The sequence below is a fragment of the Haliotis rufescens genome, unplaced genomic scaffold, assembly GCF_023055435.1.
Source record: "Haliotis rufescens isolate VD_foot unplaced genomic scaffold, xgHalRufe1.0.p SCAF_8, whole genome shotgun sequence".
NCBI lineage: Eukaryota > Metazoa > Mollusca > Gastropoda > Lepetellida > Haliotidae > Haliotis > Haliotis rufescens.
In genome coordinates this window covers 11,911,026-11,931,102 of record NW_025964372.1, presented here as the reverse complement: position 1 = coordinate 11,931,102, position 20,077 = coordinate 11,911,026, and the positions used below count along the sequence as shown (strand labels likewise).

Sequence of the window (20,077 nt, the reverse complement as noted above, 5' to 3'; positions counted from 1 at the left end):
AGTGAAGTGCTGTGGTAAGATGTTTGGTTTTGAAGTGCTGTGGTGAGATGTATTGTTGTGAGATGTATTTTAGTGAAGTACTGTGGTAAGATGTATGGTCGTGAAGTGCTGTAGTGAGATGTATTGTAGTTAAGTGCTGTAGTGAGATGTATTGTAGTTAAGTGCTGTAGTGAGATGTATTGTAGTGAAATGCTGTAGTGGGATGTATGGTTCTGAAGTACAGTGGTGAGATGTATGGTTGTGAAGTACTGTGGTGAGATGTAGTGAAGTACTGTGGTGAGATGTATGGTAGTGAAGTATTGTAGTGGGATGTATTGTAGGGAAGTACTGTGGTGAGATGTATGGTAGTGAAGTACTGTGGTGAGATGTAGTGAAGTACTGTGGTGAGATGTATGGTATTGAAGTACTGTGGTGAGATGTATGGTTGTGAAGTACTGTGGTGAGATGTATTGTAGTTAAGTGCTGTAGTGAGATGTATGGTAGTGAAATGCTGTAGTGGGATGTATGGTTCTGAAGTACTGTGGTGAGATGTATGGTAGTGAAGTACTGTGGTGAGATGTAGTGAAGTACTGTGGTGAGATGTATGGTAGTGAAGTATTGTAGTGGGATGTATGGTTGTGAAGTACTGTGGTGAGATGTATGGTAGTGAAGTACTGTAGTGAGATGTATGGTAGTGAAGTACTGTGGTGAGATTTATGGTAGTGAAGTACTGTGGTAAGATGCATGGTTGTGAAGTACTGTGGTGAGATGTATGGTTGTGAAGTGCTGTAGTGAGATGTATGGTAGTGAAGTGCTGTAGTGGGATGTATGGTTGTGAAGTACTGTGGTAAGATGTATGGTCGTGAAGTACTGTGGTGAGATGTATGGTATTGAAGTACTGTGGTTAGATGTATGGTTGTGAAGTACTGTGGTAAGATGTATGGTTGTGAAGTGCTGTAGTGAGATGTATGGTAGTGAAGTGCTGTAGTGGGATGTATGGTTGTGAAGTACTGTGGTAAGATGTAGTGAAGTACTGTGGTGAGATGTATGGTAGTGAAGTGCTGTAGTGGGATGTATGGTTGTGAAGTACTGTGGTGAGATGTATGGTTGTGAAGTGCTGTAGTGGGATGTATGGTTGTGAAGTACTGTGGTGAGATGTAGTGAAGTGCTGTAGTGAGATGTATGGTTGTGAAGTACTGTGGTGAGATGTATGGTAGTGAAGTGCTGTAGTGGGATGTATGGTATTGAAGTGCTTAGTAGTTCTACCTGTGGTCTCTTGTAGTGATCTTCTGGACTCGACAAGTGACGGCATTGAAGTCAGCTACAACGCTGCAGGTGTGTTGGCTCACCTGGCGTCGGACCAGGAGGAAACATGGCTGGTGAGACAGCCTTCACGGCAGGAAGTTCTACAGAGAATGGTGGGTGCCATCAACAGATGGGACATCCGTGCCCGACGCAACATCAACTACAGGTGCGTCTCATTTTTGTTCTGCTATTCAAAAAAAGCATCTGTAGGTGAACCAGTAGACAAACCAGTCAATGAATCAGTCAATGAATCGGTCAATGAATCAGTAGATGAACCAGTAGGTGAACCAGTAGATTAACCAGTTGATGTACCAGTAGTGAACCAGTATATGTACCAGCAGATGTAGCAGCAGATGTACCAGAAGATGTACCAGTAGATGTACCAGTAGGTGAACTAGCAGATGAAACAGTAAATGAATCAATAGATTAACCAGTAGATGTACAAGTAGATTAACCAGTAGATGCACCAGTAGATATACCAGTAGATGTACCAGTAGACATACTAGTAGATGAACCAGTAGATGTACCAGTAGTGAACCAGTAGATGTACCAGTAGTTGTACCAGTAGGTGTACCAGTAGATGAACCAGTAGATGTACCAGTAGACATAACAGTAGATGAACCAGTATATGTACCAGGAGATGTACCAGTAGGTGAACCAGTAGATGCACCAGTAGATGTACCAGTAGATGCACTAGTAGATGGACCGGTAGATGTACCAGTAGATGCAGCAGTAGATGCACTAGTAGATGCACCAGTAGATGTACCAGTAGATGCACTAGTAGATGGACCAGTAGATGTACCAGTAGATGCACCAGTAGATGCACTAGTAGATGCACCAGTAGATGTACCAGTAGATGCACTAGTAGATGGACCAGTAGATGTACCAGTAGATGCACCAGTAGATGCACTAGTAGATGCACCAGTAGATGCCCCAGTAGATGTACCAGTAGATGAACCAGTAGGTGTACCAGTAGATAAACCAGTAGATGCACCAATAGATGAACCAGTGGATGCACTAGTAGATGAACCAGTATATGCACTAGTAGATGGACCAGTAGATGGACCAGTAGATGTATCAGAAGATGTACCATGAGGTGAACCAGTAGATGTACCAGTAGGTGAACCAGTAGATGTACCAGTAGGTGAAACAGTAGATGAACCAGTAGATGCACCAGTAGATGCACTAGTAAATTGACCAGTGAATGTACCAGTAGATGTAACAGGACATGGACCAGTAGATGAACCAGTAGGTGTACCAATAGATAAACCAGTGGATGTACCAGTAGATGCACCAGTAGATGCATACGTAGATGAATCAGCAGATGCACCAGTAGGTGAACCAGTAGGTGAACCAGTAGGTGAACCAGTGAACAGGTCATAAACAGGTAACAACGTCTTAAAACTGGAAGTGACATCTTAGATGCCACAAATGGGAAGTTCTATGATGGGGAAACAGAACATGGGCTTTATGTTTCCGTCTACCCTATATTTCTATTTCATTACTGACAACTATCTGGTATTACTGGATATTGGTTTCAAATTCTAGTATTTTGGAGGTTAAATGCCACCTGGGGTTCGAACCCACACTCTCAGAGTGAAGCAGCTCTAATAGTGAGCACACAAAGTCAGCGATCTAACCCACTCAGTCACCAAGGCCCCCTCCCAAAATGTATAACAGCTTATGTCAACGGGTCATGATCCATTCGGTGATATTTCACTGGATAACGCTGATGTGGGACACACATCAACTAGGCTTGTTCATTATATTCCTCAACAAGAAGCTCCCAGTGTATGTCAGCCTGTTCTCCAAGTTCATCAAGTGGATGTGTTGTCCATGGATTGGACGGGATTCTTTGCATTGTCCCTGGTTCACCAGACTGTCCCTGTTAGTCCTGGAAGATTTTCTCCTTCAACCCAGATCAGACATCATGTATGGCCGCCTACACTCCACTTTGTGCTTGGCAGTTATTGTGCAGTGGATGCAGACTTCCTGCTGCTCCAAATCTGCTTCAGATGCAGTTGCTTGGTCTTGAAGACCATCCTTTTCCGCCCTTCTACAACAACAGATGGAACAAACTCTCCAAATGGAAAATGAGGAGTGGATGTGGGACCTGTAACTGTACCTATAGCAATGGTGTTTCCTCCTCTATCGTCGCCAGAATGCCAAGTTCTGCCACTGAAGGATACCACTGCTCAAACGTTGGTTCTCCAGCATGACAGGCTATCTATTGGAGATCACCCTGTCCTCAACTGATCATGAGATCTTGCCTCCTGGAAGACGTCAAATCCTGTGCACATTCCCCAAGTGGAATCTATTGGTTGTTTTGTCCATGGTCTGAATCAGCTATTCCTATTGGCCATGGCCACAGCAGCCAGGGTCTCAGAACTTCATGCTCTCAAATCTCGAAGAACATGTCTACCATTCTGGGAGAGCTAGAACAAAGACAATACACAATTCCTGTCCTTGCTTTGGCATCGAAGGATTGGCATCTCTCCTGTTCCAGGTTTCCAGTTCTACTTAGATCCAGGCAATGTCGCTTCATGTTCATGTAAACCAGCAGCAACAGCCTTGGAAGACAGGTGACGCTTTTGTAGTGATAACTGTCATGACTGGAAGGTCACGTGGGACCGTTTGATAATGCCACAATTGACTGTTAACTATTCAGGGTATTACTAGATGTCAGATCCCCTCGATCCCTCGGGAATATTCTGTCAGAGAAAGAGGTTTTGTATTCGTAAGAAAATACAATAGTTACTAATTCAAAGAATACTACCTCAGGAGTAATCCCTCACAACTCCCCAATAATCTGCATTAGGGCTGGGACGGGTAACTTGGGTACTCAGGTCGGGCGGGGACCCGAGTACCCACAGGACTACCCGGACCGATGGTTAGTTTCACGGGATGTATTGTTCAATGGCAAAAATTATCTAGAACTCTATGGTTACACTACAAGTCACTAATGCTTGCATTTATTTCTTAAGATGTAACTTCAGTCAACTTCAGTGTATGCATGACCAGATCGTTTTGCCAGGGCTACAGTCAAACTTTTCCCAATCGGACATTTTGTACCTATCTCTTTAGACCTTAGGCGGGTACCCAGGTAGGGTAGGGTAATAGGGGAATGGGTATACGGGTAGTAAATTTGGACGCGCAGCCCTAATCTGCATCTAGGTTGCTGATGTTGGAAAGAAGGTAAGACTCCCTGGCGCACAGGTTTAAGATTTTCTTACACACATGTGGGTGAGAAACCCATTTGAGATAACTGGTATCAAACATATGTGTGAGATCAAATTCCAGGCCCGTGATTTGCTACTCCATGGTGATGACCTGGGGTCAGATGATGACCGACTACTTTCCTGAGTGAAAGTCATTCCTAAGTTGCTTGTGCTTCAGTCGAATGTTCACCTACGTCTGTATTGAACAACAGGACCATGTAATTAATAATAAAAATAAACAAACTCGTCCTCGTCTGCGAGTTTGTTTGTTATTATTATCAGTTACATTATCTGTTGTTATGTCAACATTATCGTTTTTTCAGAGTGTAAACCCCCTGGCTGCCACAGCAACACATATGTTCCTTCTCTTCAACCCTCACTTCGAAATCGAATAAAATTCAAAATACATCACGCAGACACTTCACAGTTTTGAATTCCCCCTTCTGTTTATCATTTACTGGCATTTTAGGCAATTCAAAATTACTGAAAGTGACTGAAAGTTAGGTACATTGTAAATCTCGCCAAATCACAATTCACGGCATTATATAAATATTTAGTGTGTGTTTAGAAATCTAAATATCGGATATTTACTTGAATAATTAAAGTAGAAAAATAGCATATTAGCGATCACAGGTATCAAATCACTAATGATAATTCTGAATCGTCGCTGATAAGCCTAGAATCATTTAGAATGTTTTGGAAAATATGCACACACGAACGCCGAAGTGTACGTTCCGCCATATTGGATTGTGTTTACAAAATGCCGATTATGAGACGCCTATATTCGATCAGGTATATTTCAAACTCAGCTGCTATACATGCATCCCTGAATTCCTCATACATTTTCAACACAATTGATAAATGGTCTTTGTCACCAATGCAAATTATCTAGATGAAATCATGCGAAATAAATTAGGTATGGAAACGAAAACTGTGCTCGGAAAATTGTACTTGCTGAAATGTAAACAAAGCAAAATTCAGATTTTACACTGATGCATTAAAGAGGTACTATCGTCTAATTGTTGCATACATTGGCTCGATCACGCGTTTGAGAATATTCATGGGAAGAGTATCGTTGCACTAATTATGGAATTACACATATATACATTACAATGATGAGGTAAATTCAACAGAAGCCGTAAAAGTTTCCGTCCTGTGTGACGCCATGAATGACGCTAAATCACGCACAACGACGACGGTAGGCCTAGTTATCTGCATTTCTGACTAATTCTCTTTGTTACATTGGAAAACATGGTAAACAAATAACAGTACGCAGATTGTCAGAATGTTTCTGATTACTTACGTGACACATTTATGTATATACGATCCCTTAATCAACGAAAAAACCTCCTCTGGAAATCACGCGTACTGTTGTCAGTGAACATGCCATTTTGTAAAAGTCGGTCACCGGTAGTGATGTCATACGGAATTAAACATTGTTGTACATATTTGGTAATTTCTTTGAGGTGTAAACTTTCAACTTGGCACCCAGCGTGTTCTTGGTTTTTGTCTAGTTTGCATTTTCATCATTGCCTTGATAATCCACAGATAGGATGGAAACCTTTTTGTGTAGGGTCACATTATTTATGAGTAGTAAGCAGCACATAGGATGACGTCACTTATGACAGTGGTGTTATATGTATTAATGCGCTACTGCAATCATGAGAATAGACAAAATTCATCAGTTAGATACGATTTTTAAAAAGGTGCGATTTTAGGGTGTGTAAGAAACAGATTACTGCACTCGTGTCTGTCAGATACCATTGATCTTACAACTCGTTGTAAGATCAATGGTATCTGACAGACACTCGTGTAGTAATCTCTATATCTCAACTGGTTATGGATAGTTGACAGTGAAGAGGACTTCTGTTAAATATCTAAACAAATTATAGTGTGATGAAAGCAGAAATGCAGGATAACTGGTAATGATGTAATAAAGGTTGTGAAATTATTCACACTGATAACTATAGCTTGTGTCTCTTTGTTTGTGCTCTGATGGGTGAAAAATCTGTTTGCTTTAGTAAATAATACTTTATGCAAAATAATACTTTATTGTAATGCAGTGTACTCTTTATAACTGTTAGTAATGGCCCTGTCACACTACAACGTATAGCAGTAACGTATGGCGACATATGAGAATTTTTGCAAAACGCCGGCAATACTGAAACATGCTATGGATAAGTTAGGTGTAAGTTGTATACATTAAAACCACTCTGGTATACGTTGTAGTACACCAAGGCTTAAAAACATTTTTGAGTATGGGAATGTATGAAGGTATGAATTATACGTTAGGCATACGTTAGAGGTACGCTCTACATACGTTAGAGGTACGCTCTACATACGTTTGCATACACCAGATATACGTTACCTATATGGCCCGTTTTAGGCACCTTTCCCCTACGCTGAGCGCGCTAGTCATACGTTACTCATACTCTAGGCATACGCTGGCCATACGTTGAACACGCCGGACACACGCTGGCAATAAGCATTTATACGCTGTCAGAAGTTGTGTATAACTATAAGTCAGTGATACACTACTAAAACGTTAGACATGCGTTACATATACGGTAAACTCTTGTTATGGATACGCCAAAATCATGGTTTTTCTATGAAAGCTCAACATATGACAGCGTACTTAACTGTCTTGTACACACTAGGTGCAAGTTACTCTAAAATTTGGTTAGTGTGACAGGGCCATCAGTTAGTATTCTGTGGTTGTTGTAACCATGTTCTGCTGTTATGTATGATAAGTGATGACTATCAGTAGGAGGCCACAGTGACCCACTGTCAAGGATTTAACATTGAATTCTACGTTGGCAATTCCTGCTGGGTTTATGTGATGTGTTGCCCTTGTATATTATATCTAAGGTTGCATTACTCTCAAGTCATACACTAAGTAGTGTATCATGTTCATGTTCCAATGTTTGGAAGTCAGATTAAATTTAGTACATCTCCTCCACATGGGGAAACACCTTCACTTTGCTTTGAGGCATGGGCCTCTCTTTTCTGAAGTCACGCTGCATATGACGTTTTCTATTCAACAGGTCTTTCCAACCCATTCTGCGTCTGTTGACAATATTTGCCACCCCTGAAGTACAACACTGGGCCGTGTGGGCTTTATGCAATCTCTGTGGTTTCTGTCGTAAGTACAAATAAACTAAGTAGGTATACAGATTTTAGCTGTCCTCTGAAATTCTGTGCTCCTCGGTTGACCCTATGTATTGAGGCTATCCAGTGCCACTACAGCTGTGTCACCTGGATAGTCTCACTACAACTGTGTCAGCTGGATAGTCTCACTACAACTGGTCACCTGGATAGTCTCACTACAACTGTGTCAGCTGGATAGTCTCACTACAACTGTGTCAGCTGGATAGTCTCACTATAACTGGTCACCTGGATAGTCTCACTACAACTGTGTCAGTGAGACTATCCAGGTGACACAGTTGTAGTGAGACTATCCAGCTGACACAGTTGTAGTGAGACTATCCAGGTGACACAGTTGTAGTGAGACTATCCAGCTGACACAGTTGTAGTGAGACTATCCAGGTGACACAGTTGTAGTGAGACTATCCAGCTGACACAGTTGTAGTGAGACTATCCAGGTGACACAGTTGTAGTGAGACTATCCAGGTGACACAGTTGTAGTGAGACTATCCAGGTGACCAGTTATAGTGAGACTATCCAGCTGACACAGTTGTAGTGAGACTATCCAGGTGACACAGTTGTAGTGAGACTATCCAGGTGACACAGTTGTAGTGAGACTATCCAGGTGACACAGTTGTAGTGAGACTATCCAGGTGACACAGTTGTAGTGAGACTATCCAGGTGACACAGTTGTAGTGAGACTATTCAGCTGTTATGAGCAAGTGCACAAGCCCTTATGTAAAGCAATCAGTAGTCTTGATTGAAATACATGTGTGATTTGAATGAGACACATGTTATAGATAATTATAATAATTTAATATTATAAGTAACCATTTGTCAGCAGAAGGTGTACAGTTCCGTTTCACAACTATATTAGTGTGTAGGGATATATTTTCACCCTGGGATACTCAGTTATAAATGTAGAGAAATGTCAGCGTATCATAACTAGCTATGTAAAGGCTGGAAGCAACCTATGGCTTGAGTCAATAGAGATTGTCTGTCGGTCTATGTTTCAATTGTTCTGCTTGACCTGGCCAAGCTGACTAATGTCATATTTGCTGTTGTACAAGCCATGTTGTGTGTGTGTGTGTGTAATTTCAGCTGACAAGTACTGTAGCTTGCTAGAGAAAGAGTGTGGAATTGGTTTGTTGGAAAGCATCCAGGCTGACACTCGCCCCTACAAGGCCATACAAAGTCTGGCACAGCGAGTACTTAAGCAGGTGCAAGCACGCTCATCCTGGGAGGACCAGGACCAGGAGGATCAGGTGCTTGCAGGAGCTGTAGGGGGCGGAGGCAGTGGAGAGGGGGGGCAGGGGGATGGACAACTTGGGGAGGAGGAAGATAAACATATAGTCAAAGACAATGATGATGGCGACATGGGTTTCGCTGACTCAGACTCAGATGAAGATATCAGGTTGTAGTATTTAGTAATTATTTTCAAGCACTTCAAGTGTGGACTTTAAAAGTATGCATGTTAAAATAATTCATAACTTGTGAATAGCAAGAAAATATTTAATTTAATTCTTTTTCTCATAGTTATCTCTCTGTGAATAGTAACTTTTAGAGTGTGTGTAAAAACAATTATGTACATCAAATTCTGGTATGTTTGTATATGGATGCAGTAATGTATGATATTCCTCCATAAACTGGTTAAAGACTGTAAACCTGTTATCACAACCTTGTCTATTGAGACTTCCACACAAGATACTGCTTGCTTGTAGGCAGTGGCTGTAATGTCTGTACATCAGTTGTACTGACATGGTAAGGCAGCTCAAAGGCCTATGTTTAATGCTTCAATCTTCACAGCAATCTTCACAGCAGTGTGGTGCTGCAGCTGTGTGAGTCCCTACTGTCGCAACTCTTATTGACACTCATTTGTAAGCTACATGTATGCACAATAGCCAAGTAATACACAGAATCTGCAGTCACCTCCCTTGATGTGAGATGTGATCACATGATCATGCCCTTGCTGCTGACAGTTCTCTCAAGGTTGACAATGTCTGACTGGGATAGGTTGAACAGTCTATATTATCTGTAGACAAAGGGGTATAAAACTGCATGCTCACCCAATGTTCTCTGCTTAACAACTTTGCATGCAAATTGGTGGAAGAGTTGGGATTTGACATTAGCATGCATCATTAACAGAGCATTGGAGCACTTTTAGAATACAGCACCACATCTTCTAGTGCCCAGGATCTCTGCCATAGTTAACTGAGCTCCAGGCGTCGGGATTTTGTGACAGAAGAGTGCATGAGAAGGGGGTACAACCCCATTACACCCCCAGCACAGGCCTATGTTTTCATTATAAACCAGAGCCTGCATAAAAATGTCCAGCAGTAGATAGTGTTCGACTGGTGTGGTGTAGATGTGTACAGCTCAATACTTAAGAATTGACTTTAACTTTCTATGAGTTCATTGAAGTATGAACCGTCATAGAGTGAAGGCCAAACTGTATGAACGTAGGAGCTATGATTTTTATATCACTGTTTGATACCTGGACGGATGCGCTAGATCTATACTTGTGACTTCATGTTTACACTGACAGACACAGACACAAAGCAACCAGGTGCATCGCGGAATAAAGTAGTTCCCGGTAAAGAGAGGTGGCATGAGCGTATGTATGCTCAAATTACTTTACAGGAACATTTGTTGTAGTGTGTTTCCAAGAAATGTATTCAAATAATATCAACATTGGGTGAGAAAGGTCTGTTAAGAACTACCTTAATGAGTCAGTCACAATGACATACTGAACTGATAAAATAATATATGTACACATAGAGGTTCTGATATATAATACTTTTAGCCCAACGAATTAAGTTGAAACTGAAATATAAAATATTTTGAAAATAAAAGTGCTTTCATAAACTAGCACTTGCTATAAAATGCACTATATTTGATAAACAAATTATTCAGTGACATTGTGTTTAGAGATAATAGATCACCGATAGGAGCTATGCACACACTACGACCCCAGCAACTCTGTTGCTATGGGTGATGTCACAGTGTGTTTTGTAACAAAATTTCACAAATTACGTCAAAGGTTGTTGCGATGCGTTTGTAAACTTTCGTGGTGCTGAATTCTGAAGGTAGGTCCAGAACATTACATGTCCTTGGCTACTGGAAATCTAGCCCACTTATGACTGATACCCATATCGAGAAACACCTGATGTACTGAGGGGATGTTTCACATAAACTCTGTGATTCAAATCGATTCTTACCCGTGGGGATCCGGGATAGAATAGGTCTTCAGCAACCCATGCTTGTCCTAAAAGGCAACTAACGGGATCGGGTGGCCAAGGCTCGCTGACTTGATTGATGCATGTCATCGTATCCCAATTGCGTAGATCGATGCTCATGGTGTCAATCACAGGATTGTCTGGTTCAGACTCGATTTTTACAGACCGCCGTCATATAGCAGGTATATTGCTGAGTGCGGCGATAAACAACAAACAAATAAATCGATGCTTTAAAAACACAAACAATACACATTAGTTTTCACGTCGGAAATATTGTTGATCGCGATAATGACCCGCATAACTACAACACCTCGAAGTAATCTATGCTGGAGGGAACGTGAAACCATATACCTTTCGATAATTTGGGAAGGCAAAGAACGTAAGGTGTATGCAAGCTATAGTAATGATGGTGACCTTTTGCATAACTCAGGGGCATCTAATCTTAGTTCATATGCATAATGGGATCGGTTTCCGCCGATGACCGTGAAACACCTTTAAAGAACAGAGGGAAGCATTTGGTTTAGTCATCAGTCCCTAATGTCAGGTACTCACAAGCTATAGGATTAACCCTTGTTTCGGGAATTTTTAGGTATATGACATACTTTTGTGATTTTATGCACATATTTTAAATGATGGGGTACATTAATGACTGCCTTCTTGGTTTTTTAAGATGGCCCTGTACCCCAAAATGGGTACAGATTTTCTCGGAAACCACTACAAATATAAGGATGACATTGTACATTAGATTATGTTATAAAAATTATTTTTGAAAACCCGCACAAATCATATCTACAGTCAGTCAACGCGACAGTCTAATTTTTATCCTGTTAAAATTAGGGGTATCTGTTAGGAAACGCGTTCTGAAAAGACCCAGAGTCCCCTACAATTTCCGGCTTAGTTTACGATCAAATACACGCGGTAATCTTTATTTCTGCAAATAAAACAATGCCTTACAGAACACAAAATGCAATTTAAATGGTAAATTATCATGTTTAGTGATAATTTATCTGAACTTCACATTTGTATTGATCAAGTTTGTTATCACCTGTTCGTTTACCGGAATTCTCTGAAGGGGTACTATGTTGTGTTTTATTGTACACAATATTATGTTGATCAATTGCTTCATCCATTCAAGCCGTACATGCACTAATCAACACACCAAAACACATGTCAGTTTGGCTGCAGATCTTTATTGTACACCTTTGTTACTATATACGGTTTCTCATTCTTCGATACTCCGATAGGGGAGCGCAGCCAGAATAGCGCCGAACACAAACACAAACCAGTTGAAATTATAGTCCATAATGAGCAAATTTTGAATCCGCGAAGAAAAAGCTCATCAATTTTTCAATATTTTTCAAACTTTGAGTGTTGTACCCCAAATTCACAAGTGGGGGTTATACCATGGAAAATGGATAACGAGAAGGGAGTAGTAATGTATTATATGCAATTTGCCTGAAAAATAAGGGTCGTTGCTGTTGACAATATGAACTGAATTTCATTGTTACAAAAACAATACCTACACGTATTTTCTGTATACCAAACTACATAATTGTACATACACATTTACACACGCAGATGAATTTGCAAGATGAAAGGTTATAGTAAGCATCATCCACTCAAATGCGAGGATTCAAGGGGATTTCCCTCGCTGTCAATGAGTTTTCCAGTTGGCCCCTCGCTGGTCAGAAGCCCAGTTTATTGGGTCGCTGGCGTTAATTGACGGGCTAATTAAGATGGCGCCGGGGAAAAGATTGAAATTTGGAGTATTGTTTCCCTTTGACCATCAACGGATGTGACAATGTGGGATTTTTACAATTTTCACAATTGCCCCAATGACCATAGAGGAAATGGGCAGTGAATACCAGTGAACACCATTCAGATAGGATGTCTTTTGTATTTGTTTGATTTTTTCTTTTTTCTGTGGGAAGTCACTCAACCAGTTCATGCATTCTATGTCAAAGACGACGGTGTTTATCTGAGACAAGTTTCCGCTGGTGACTTTTTATTAAACTATGATATTCATAGTATTATAGTTTGTCAAATTGTGAATAAAACTGTAAAATAATTTATTTATGTATTCAATGTGGGGAAATGTAGTATCAGGAATGTATTGTTTTCACGTCAATATGGTGGTTAAATCCTGACTTTAATAAAACTTTCAGTCATTTGTCTTGTTTGTCCTCCCTGAACGTGAAGATACGCATTTCTGTTTCCTTTTGTGACGAGGTGCTTGCAAACTGCCCAGATAACGAGATGATTAATTGAATACCTTGTTGCTGTAAGCGCAGTCTTTATTCATTCAGACACTACCCAACCCTACTACGATCAGTGGCTATCACTAAAATTCAAACTACCTGAGACAGCTAGGCCCCTACATATACACTGATGGATCAACAACAGTGCTGGTTACGGGATCCATATCCATAGCTCCAAACCCCAAACACATTCGGTTCGCCTGCCTGATGGTCTGTCAGTATTCACTGCTGAATTGGAGGCAATTCATCATGCACTCCAACTCCTACCGGAACTACCGGAAGCAAAGACAGTCATCCTATCAGTCACTCTAAGTGCACTCCCAGCCAAACTCAAGGCCAAACCCAGTCAATAATATTCTATACACTGGCGAAGCTAGCTCTAGACAAAGCGGGGATACAGCCTATTCCCTTTAGTAAACTAGAAATAAAAAGCAAAAGCAAAATCGGTTAAATCAGGAATTGCAGTGAGATCCATTCTCTGTCCTACATCTTAAACCACAAGATGCAATGGCGAAGGCCAAGCGAACTCTATTTCTGAGAGAAGGGCAGCAACTCGAACGTGTATAAACAGAGCAGCCAAAGATAAAAATGTAGTCATATCAATATACGAAAAAAGAAGTCATATCAATACAAAAAAACAGAAATTTTATGAATACTAAAACTCGCAATGGATATGTGGACCCTACTCACAAACATGAGTCCCAGAAAATGGCAGATAGGTCAGCCGAAATTGCTGCGGCGGAAGGCGACCCCTTAAACACTTCAAGCAGCAACAACATGTAGTTGGTTATACCCTCCACATTGTTTACCTGGTATTGCTTGTGCGACAGTTGAAAGAATGGCAATTAAGTGGCAGCTAAGTTCTTCAGTGCACCGAGTTCGGAGTGTTGGGTGGAAGAGAGCAATATCAAGTTCTGGCATTGCATCCTTCCTCTGCGTGCCAGCTGAGAAAAAAATTATCATCGAAGTAAGTAGAAACAATCTACCAATGGTATTTCTTGTTACTAAACAGTATAACTAATACCCTTTGCATCTATCATCACACATATGTATGAGAATATATAATTAGTTATCTTCTAGTGTAACCCAAATCTATCTTGACTTCAGCCAGATGTATTACAATCCTCTGCACATGAACTATACAACCAAGAGTCCATTTTATAGGAGACGAGAGGCAAATGAAAGGTTAAATTAACTGATCGGATTTTATTGATATTAGTATGTGATCAGGTTACGGGCGTTGAGTTAGTTACTCAATATGTTTGCAATTATATTTTCAAGTGGTTTTTACTTATGGTTTTATCAATTTGTCATGTCAGCAAGACAAGTTCCTCAAGGGTAAAGTACAGAAACTGAACTACTTGGGTCACGAAACACATCGACATTTCTTGTCAAATGATGCGGCAGAATTCACAAGGACGTGAATGATCAATGGGAACATCGCTTTCTACAAAGGTAAAATAGAAAGTTCAGTAAAGTAAAAAGGTAATCAACATGACCCACAATGCTGGGAGGTACATGGTTTGGGTTGTATACGGCTGGGTGGAACAGGGCTTGTACAGGGTGTATGTTGTATACGGCGGTACAGGGTGTCAGTTGTGAACCGCGTGGTGGTACAGGATGTGGGTTGTATGCGACGGCGTGAGTAGTAGGCGGGTGGGTGTTGTATAGGGCGGTACAGGTAGTGGATCTATACGGCGGGGTGGGACAGGGTTTGTGTTATGTACGGCGGGGTGGGACAGGGTTTGTGTTATGTACAGCGATACAGGTAGTGGGTTGTATACGGCGGGGTGGGACAGGGTTTGTGTTATAAACGGCGGGGATGGGACAGGGCGTGGGTTGTATGCGGCGGCGTGAGTAGTAGGCGGGTGGGTGTTATATACATGGTGTGAGTTGCATACGGCGGGGTGGTACAGGGTGTGACTTGTATAAGGCTAGCTAATACAGGGTGTCGGTTGTATACGGCGGGGTGGTACATGGTGTGAGTTGCATACGGCGGGGTGGTACATGGTGTGAGTTGCATACGGCGGGATGGTAAAGGGTGTGACTTGTATAAGGCTAGGTGGTACAGGGTGTCGGTTGCATACGGCGGGGTGGGACAGGGTGTGCCTTGTATAAGGCTAGGTGGTACAGGATGTCGGTTGTATACGGCGGGGTGGGACAGGGTGTGCCTTGTATAAGGCTAGGTGGTACAGGATGTCGGTTGTATACGGCGGGGTGGGACAGGGTGTGCCTTGTATAAGGCTAGGTGGTACAGGATGTCGGTTGTATACGGCGGGGTGGGACAGGGTGTGCCTTGTATAAGGCTAGGTGATACAGGGTGTCGGTTGTATACGGCGGGGTGGTACAGGGTGTGAGTTGCATACGGCGGGGTGGTACAGGGTGTCGGTTGTATACGGCGCGTTTGGACATGGTGTGAGTTGCATACGACGAGGTGGGACAGGGTGTGAATTGCATACGGCGGGGTTGTACAGGGTGTGACTTGTATAAGGCTAGGTGGTACAGGGTGTCGGTTGTATACGGCGGGGTGGTACATGGTGTGAGTTGCATACGGCGGGGTGGTACAGGGTGTGACTTGTATAAGGCTAGGTGGTACAGGGTGTGACTTGTATCAGGCTAGTTGGTACAGGGTGTGAGTTGTATACGGCGGGGTGGTACATGGTGTGAGTTGCATACGGAGGGGTGGTACAGGGTGTGACTTGTATAAGGCTAGGTGGTACAGGGTGTGAGTTGGATACGGCGGGGTGGTACAGGGTGTCGGTTGCATACGGCGGGTGGTACATGGTGTGAGTTGCATACGGCGGGGTGTACAGGGTGTGACTTGTATAAGGCTAGGTGGTACAGGGTGTGAGTTGAATACGGCGGGGTGGTACAGGGTGTGAGTTGTATACGGCGGGGTGGTACAGGGTGTGAGTTGTATACGGCGGGGTGGTACAGGGTGTGAGTTGTATACGGCGGGGTGGTACAGGGTGTGAGTTGTATACGGCGGGGTGGTACAGGGTGTGAGTTGCATACGGCGGGGTGGTACAGGGTGTGAGTTGCATACGGCGGGCTGGTACAGGGTGTGAGTTGTATACGGCGGGGTGGGACAGGGTGTGCCTTGTATAAGGCTAGGTGATACAGGGTGTCGGTTGTATACGGCGGGGTGGTACAGGGTGTGAGTTGCATACGGCGGGGTGGTACAGGATGTCGGTTGTATACGGCGCGTTTGGACAGGGTGTGAGTTGCATACGACGAGGTGGGACAGGGTGTGAGTTGCATACGGCGGGGTGGTACAGGGTGTGACTTGTATAAGGCTAGGTGGTACAGGGTGTCGGTTGTATACGGCGGGGTGGTACATGGTGTGAGTTGCATACGGCGGAGTGGTACAGGGTGTGACTTGTATAAGGCTAGGTGGTACAGGGTGTGACTTGTATTAGGCTAGGTGGTACAGGGTGTCGGTTGTATACGGCGGGGTGGTACATGGTGTGAGTTGCATACGGCGGGGTGGTACATGGTGTGACTTGTATAAGGCTAGGTGGTACAGGGTGTGAGTTGGATACGGCGGGGTGGTACAGGGTGTCGGTTGCATACGGCGGGGTGGTACATGGTGTGAGTTGCATACGGCGGGGTGTACAGGGTGTGACTTGTATAAGGCTAGGTGGTACAGGGTGTGAGTTGAATATGGCGGGGTGGTACAGGGTGTGAGTTATATACGGCGGGGTGGTACAGGGTGTGAGTTGCATACGGCGGGGTGGTACATGGTGTGAGTTGCATACGGCGGGGTGTACAGGGTGTGACTTGTATAAGGCTAGGTGGTACAGGGTGTGAGTTGAATATGGCGGGGTGGTACAGGGTGTGAGTTATATACGGCGGGGTGGTACAGGGTGTGAGTTGTATACGGCGGGGTGGTACAGGGTGTGAGTTGCATACGGCGGGGTGGTACAGGGTGTGAGTTGCATACGGTGGGGTGGTACAGGGTGTGAGTTATATACGGCGGGCTGGTACATGGTGTGAGTTGTATACGGCGGGGTGGTACAGGGTGTGAGTTGTATACGGCGGGGTGGTACATGGTGTGAGTTGTATACGGCGGGGTGGTACAGGGTGTGAGTTGTATACGGTGGGGTGGTACAGGGTGTGAGTTGCATACGGCGGGCTGGTACATGGGGTGAGTTGCATACGGCGGGGTGGGACAGGGTGTCGGTTGTTTGCGGCGGGGTGGTACATGGTGTGAGTTGCATACGGAGGGGTGGTACAGGGTGTGCCTTGTATAAGGCTAGGTGATACAGGGTGTCGGTTGTATACGGCGGGGTGGTACAGGGTGTGCCTTGTATAAGGCTAGGTGGTACAGGGTGTGAGTTGTATACGGCGGGGTGGTACATGGTGTGAGTTGGATACGGCGGGGTGGTACAGGGTGTGAGTTGTATACGGCGGGGTGGTACATGGTGTGAGTTGTATACGGCGGGGTGGTACAGGGTGTGAGTTGTATACGGCGGGCTGGTACATGGTGTGAGTTGCATACGGCGGGGTGGTACAGGGTGTGACTTGTATAAGGCTAGGTGGTACAGGGTGTGACTTGTATTAGGCTAGGTGGTACAGGGTGTCGGTTGTATACGGCGGGGTGGTACATGGTGTGAGTTGCATACGGCGGGGTGGTACATGGTGTGACTTGTATAAGGCTAGGTGGTACAGGGTGTGAGTTGGATACGGCGGGGTGGTACAGGGTGTCGGTTGCATACGGCGGGGTGGTACATGGTGTGAGTTGCATACGGCGGGGTGTACAGGGTGTGACTTGTATAAGGCTAGGTGGTACAGGGTGTGAGTTGAATATGGCGGGGTGGTACAGGGTGTGAGTTATATACGGCGGGGTGGTACAGGGTGTGAGTTGCATACGGCGGGGTGGTACATGGTGTGAGTTGCATACGGCGGGGTGTACAGGGTGTGACTTGTATAAGGCTAGGTGGTACAGGGTGTGAGTTGAATATGGCGGGGTGGTACAGGGTGTGAGTTATATACGGCGGGGTGGTACAGGGTGTGAGTTGTATACGGCGGGGTGGTACAGGGTGTGAGTTGCATACGGCGGGGTGGTACAGGGTGTGAGTTGCATACGGTGGGGTGGTACAGGGTGTGAGTTATATACGGCGGGCTGGTACATGGTGTGAGTTGTATACGGCGGGGTGGTACAGGGTGTGAGTTGTATACGGCGGGGTGGTACATGGTGTGAGTTGTATACGGCGGGGTGGTACAGGGTGTGAGTTGTATACGGTGGGGTGGTACAGGGTGTGAGTTGCATACGGCGGGCTGGTACATGGGGTGAGTTGCATACGGCGGGGTGGGACAGGGTGTCGGTTGTTTGCGGCGGGGTGGTACATGGTGTGAGTTGCATACGGAGGGGTGGTACAGGGTGTGCCTTGTATAAGGCTAGGTGATACAGGGTGTCGGTTGTATACGGCGGGGTGGTACAGGGTGTGCCTTGTATAAGGCTAGGTGGTACAGGGTGTGAGTTGTATACGGCGGGGTGGTACATGGTGTGAGTTGGATACGGCGGGGTGGTACAGGGTGTGAGTTGTATACGGCGGGGTGGTACATGGTGTGAGTTGTATACGGCGGGGTGGTACAGGGTGTGAGTTGTATACGGCGGGCTGGTACATGGTGTGAGTTGCATACGGCGGGGTGGGACAGGGTGTCGGTTGTTTGCGGCGGGGTGGTACATGGTGTGAGTTGCATACGGAGGGGTGGTACAGGGTGTGCCTTGTATAAGGCTAGGTGATACAGGGTGTCGGTTGTATACGGCGGGGTGGTACAGGGTGTGCCTTGTATAAGGCTAGGTGGTACAGGGTGTCGGTTGTATACGGCGGGGTGGGACAGGGTGTGCCTTGTATAAGGCTAGGTGATACAGGGTGTCGGTTGTATACGGCGGGGTGGTACATGGTGTGAGTTGCATACGGAGGGGTGGTACAGGGTGTGCCTTGTATAAGGCTAGGTGATACAGGGTGTCGGTTGTATACGGCGGGGTGGTACAGGGTGTGACTTGTATAAGGCTAGGTGGTACAGGGTGTCGGTTGTATACGGCGGGGTGGGACAGGGTGTGCCTTGTATAAGGCTAGGTGATACAGGGTGTCGGTTGTATACGGCGGGGTGGTACAGGGTGTGAGTTGCATACTGCGGGGTGTACAGGGTGTCGGTTGTATACGGCGCGTTTGGACAGGGTGTGAGTTGCATACGGCGGGTTGGGACAGGGTGTGAGTTGCATACGGCGGGGTGGTACAGGGTGTGCCTTGTATAAGGCAAGGTGATACAGGGTGTCAGTTGCATACGGCGGGCTGGTACATGGTGTGAGTTGCATACGGCGGGGTGGTACAGGGTGTCGGTTGTATACGGCGCGTTTGGACAGGGTGTGAGTTGCATACGGCCGGGTGGTACAGGGTGTGACTTTTATAAGGCTAGGTGGTACAGGGTGTCGGTTGTATACGGCGGGGTGGTACAGGGTGTGCCTTGTATAAGGCTAGGTGGTACAGGGTGTGACTTGTATAAGGCTAGGTGGTACAGGGTGTCGGTTGTATAAGGCTAGGTGGGACAGGGTGTGAGTTGGATACGGCGGGGTGGTACAGGGTGTCGGTTGCATACGGAGGGGTGGTACATGGTGTGAGTTGCATACGGCGGGGTGGTACATGGTGTGAGTTGCATACGGCGGGTTGGGACAGGGTGTGAGTTGCATACGGCGGGGTGGTTCAGGGTGTGACTTGTATGAGGCTAGGTGATACAGGGTGTCAGTTGCATACGGCGGGGTGGTACATGGTGTGAGTTGCATACGGCGGGGTGGGACAGGGTGTCAGTTGTTTGCGGCTTGGTGGTACAGGGTGTCGGTTGCATACGGCGGGGTGGTACAGGGTGTGAGTTGTATACGGCGCGTTTGGACAGGGTGTGAGTTGCATACGGCCGGGTGGTACATGGTGTG

The 20,077-nt window shown here is 45.0% G+C and overlaps 1 protein-coding gene across 2 annotated transcripts in view; it reads left to right on the top strand.

Annotated features, from left to right (window-relative positions):
- Window positions 1–9,310, top strand: part of LOC124113769 (protein zer-1 homolog) — a 43,870-nt gene extending 34,560 nt beyond the window's left edge. For both annotated transcript variants that reach the window (XM_046474287.2, XM_046474286.2), the window contains exons 15-17: window positions 1,262–1,450; window positions 7,547–7,644; window positions 8,748–9,310. In XM_046474287.2, coding sequence (XP_046330243.1) covers window positions 1,262–1,450; window positions 7,547–7,644; window positions 8,748–9,067 — 607 coding nt within the window. In that variant the 3' untranslated portion in view covers window positions 9,068–9,310. The remainder of the gene's footprint in view (window positions 1–1,261; window positions 1,451–7,546; window positions 7,645–8,747) is intronic.
- The last annotated feature ends 10,767 nt before the right edge of the window (window positions 9,311–20,077 follow it).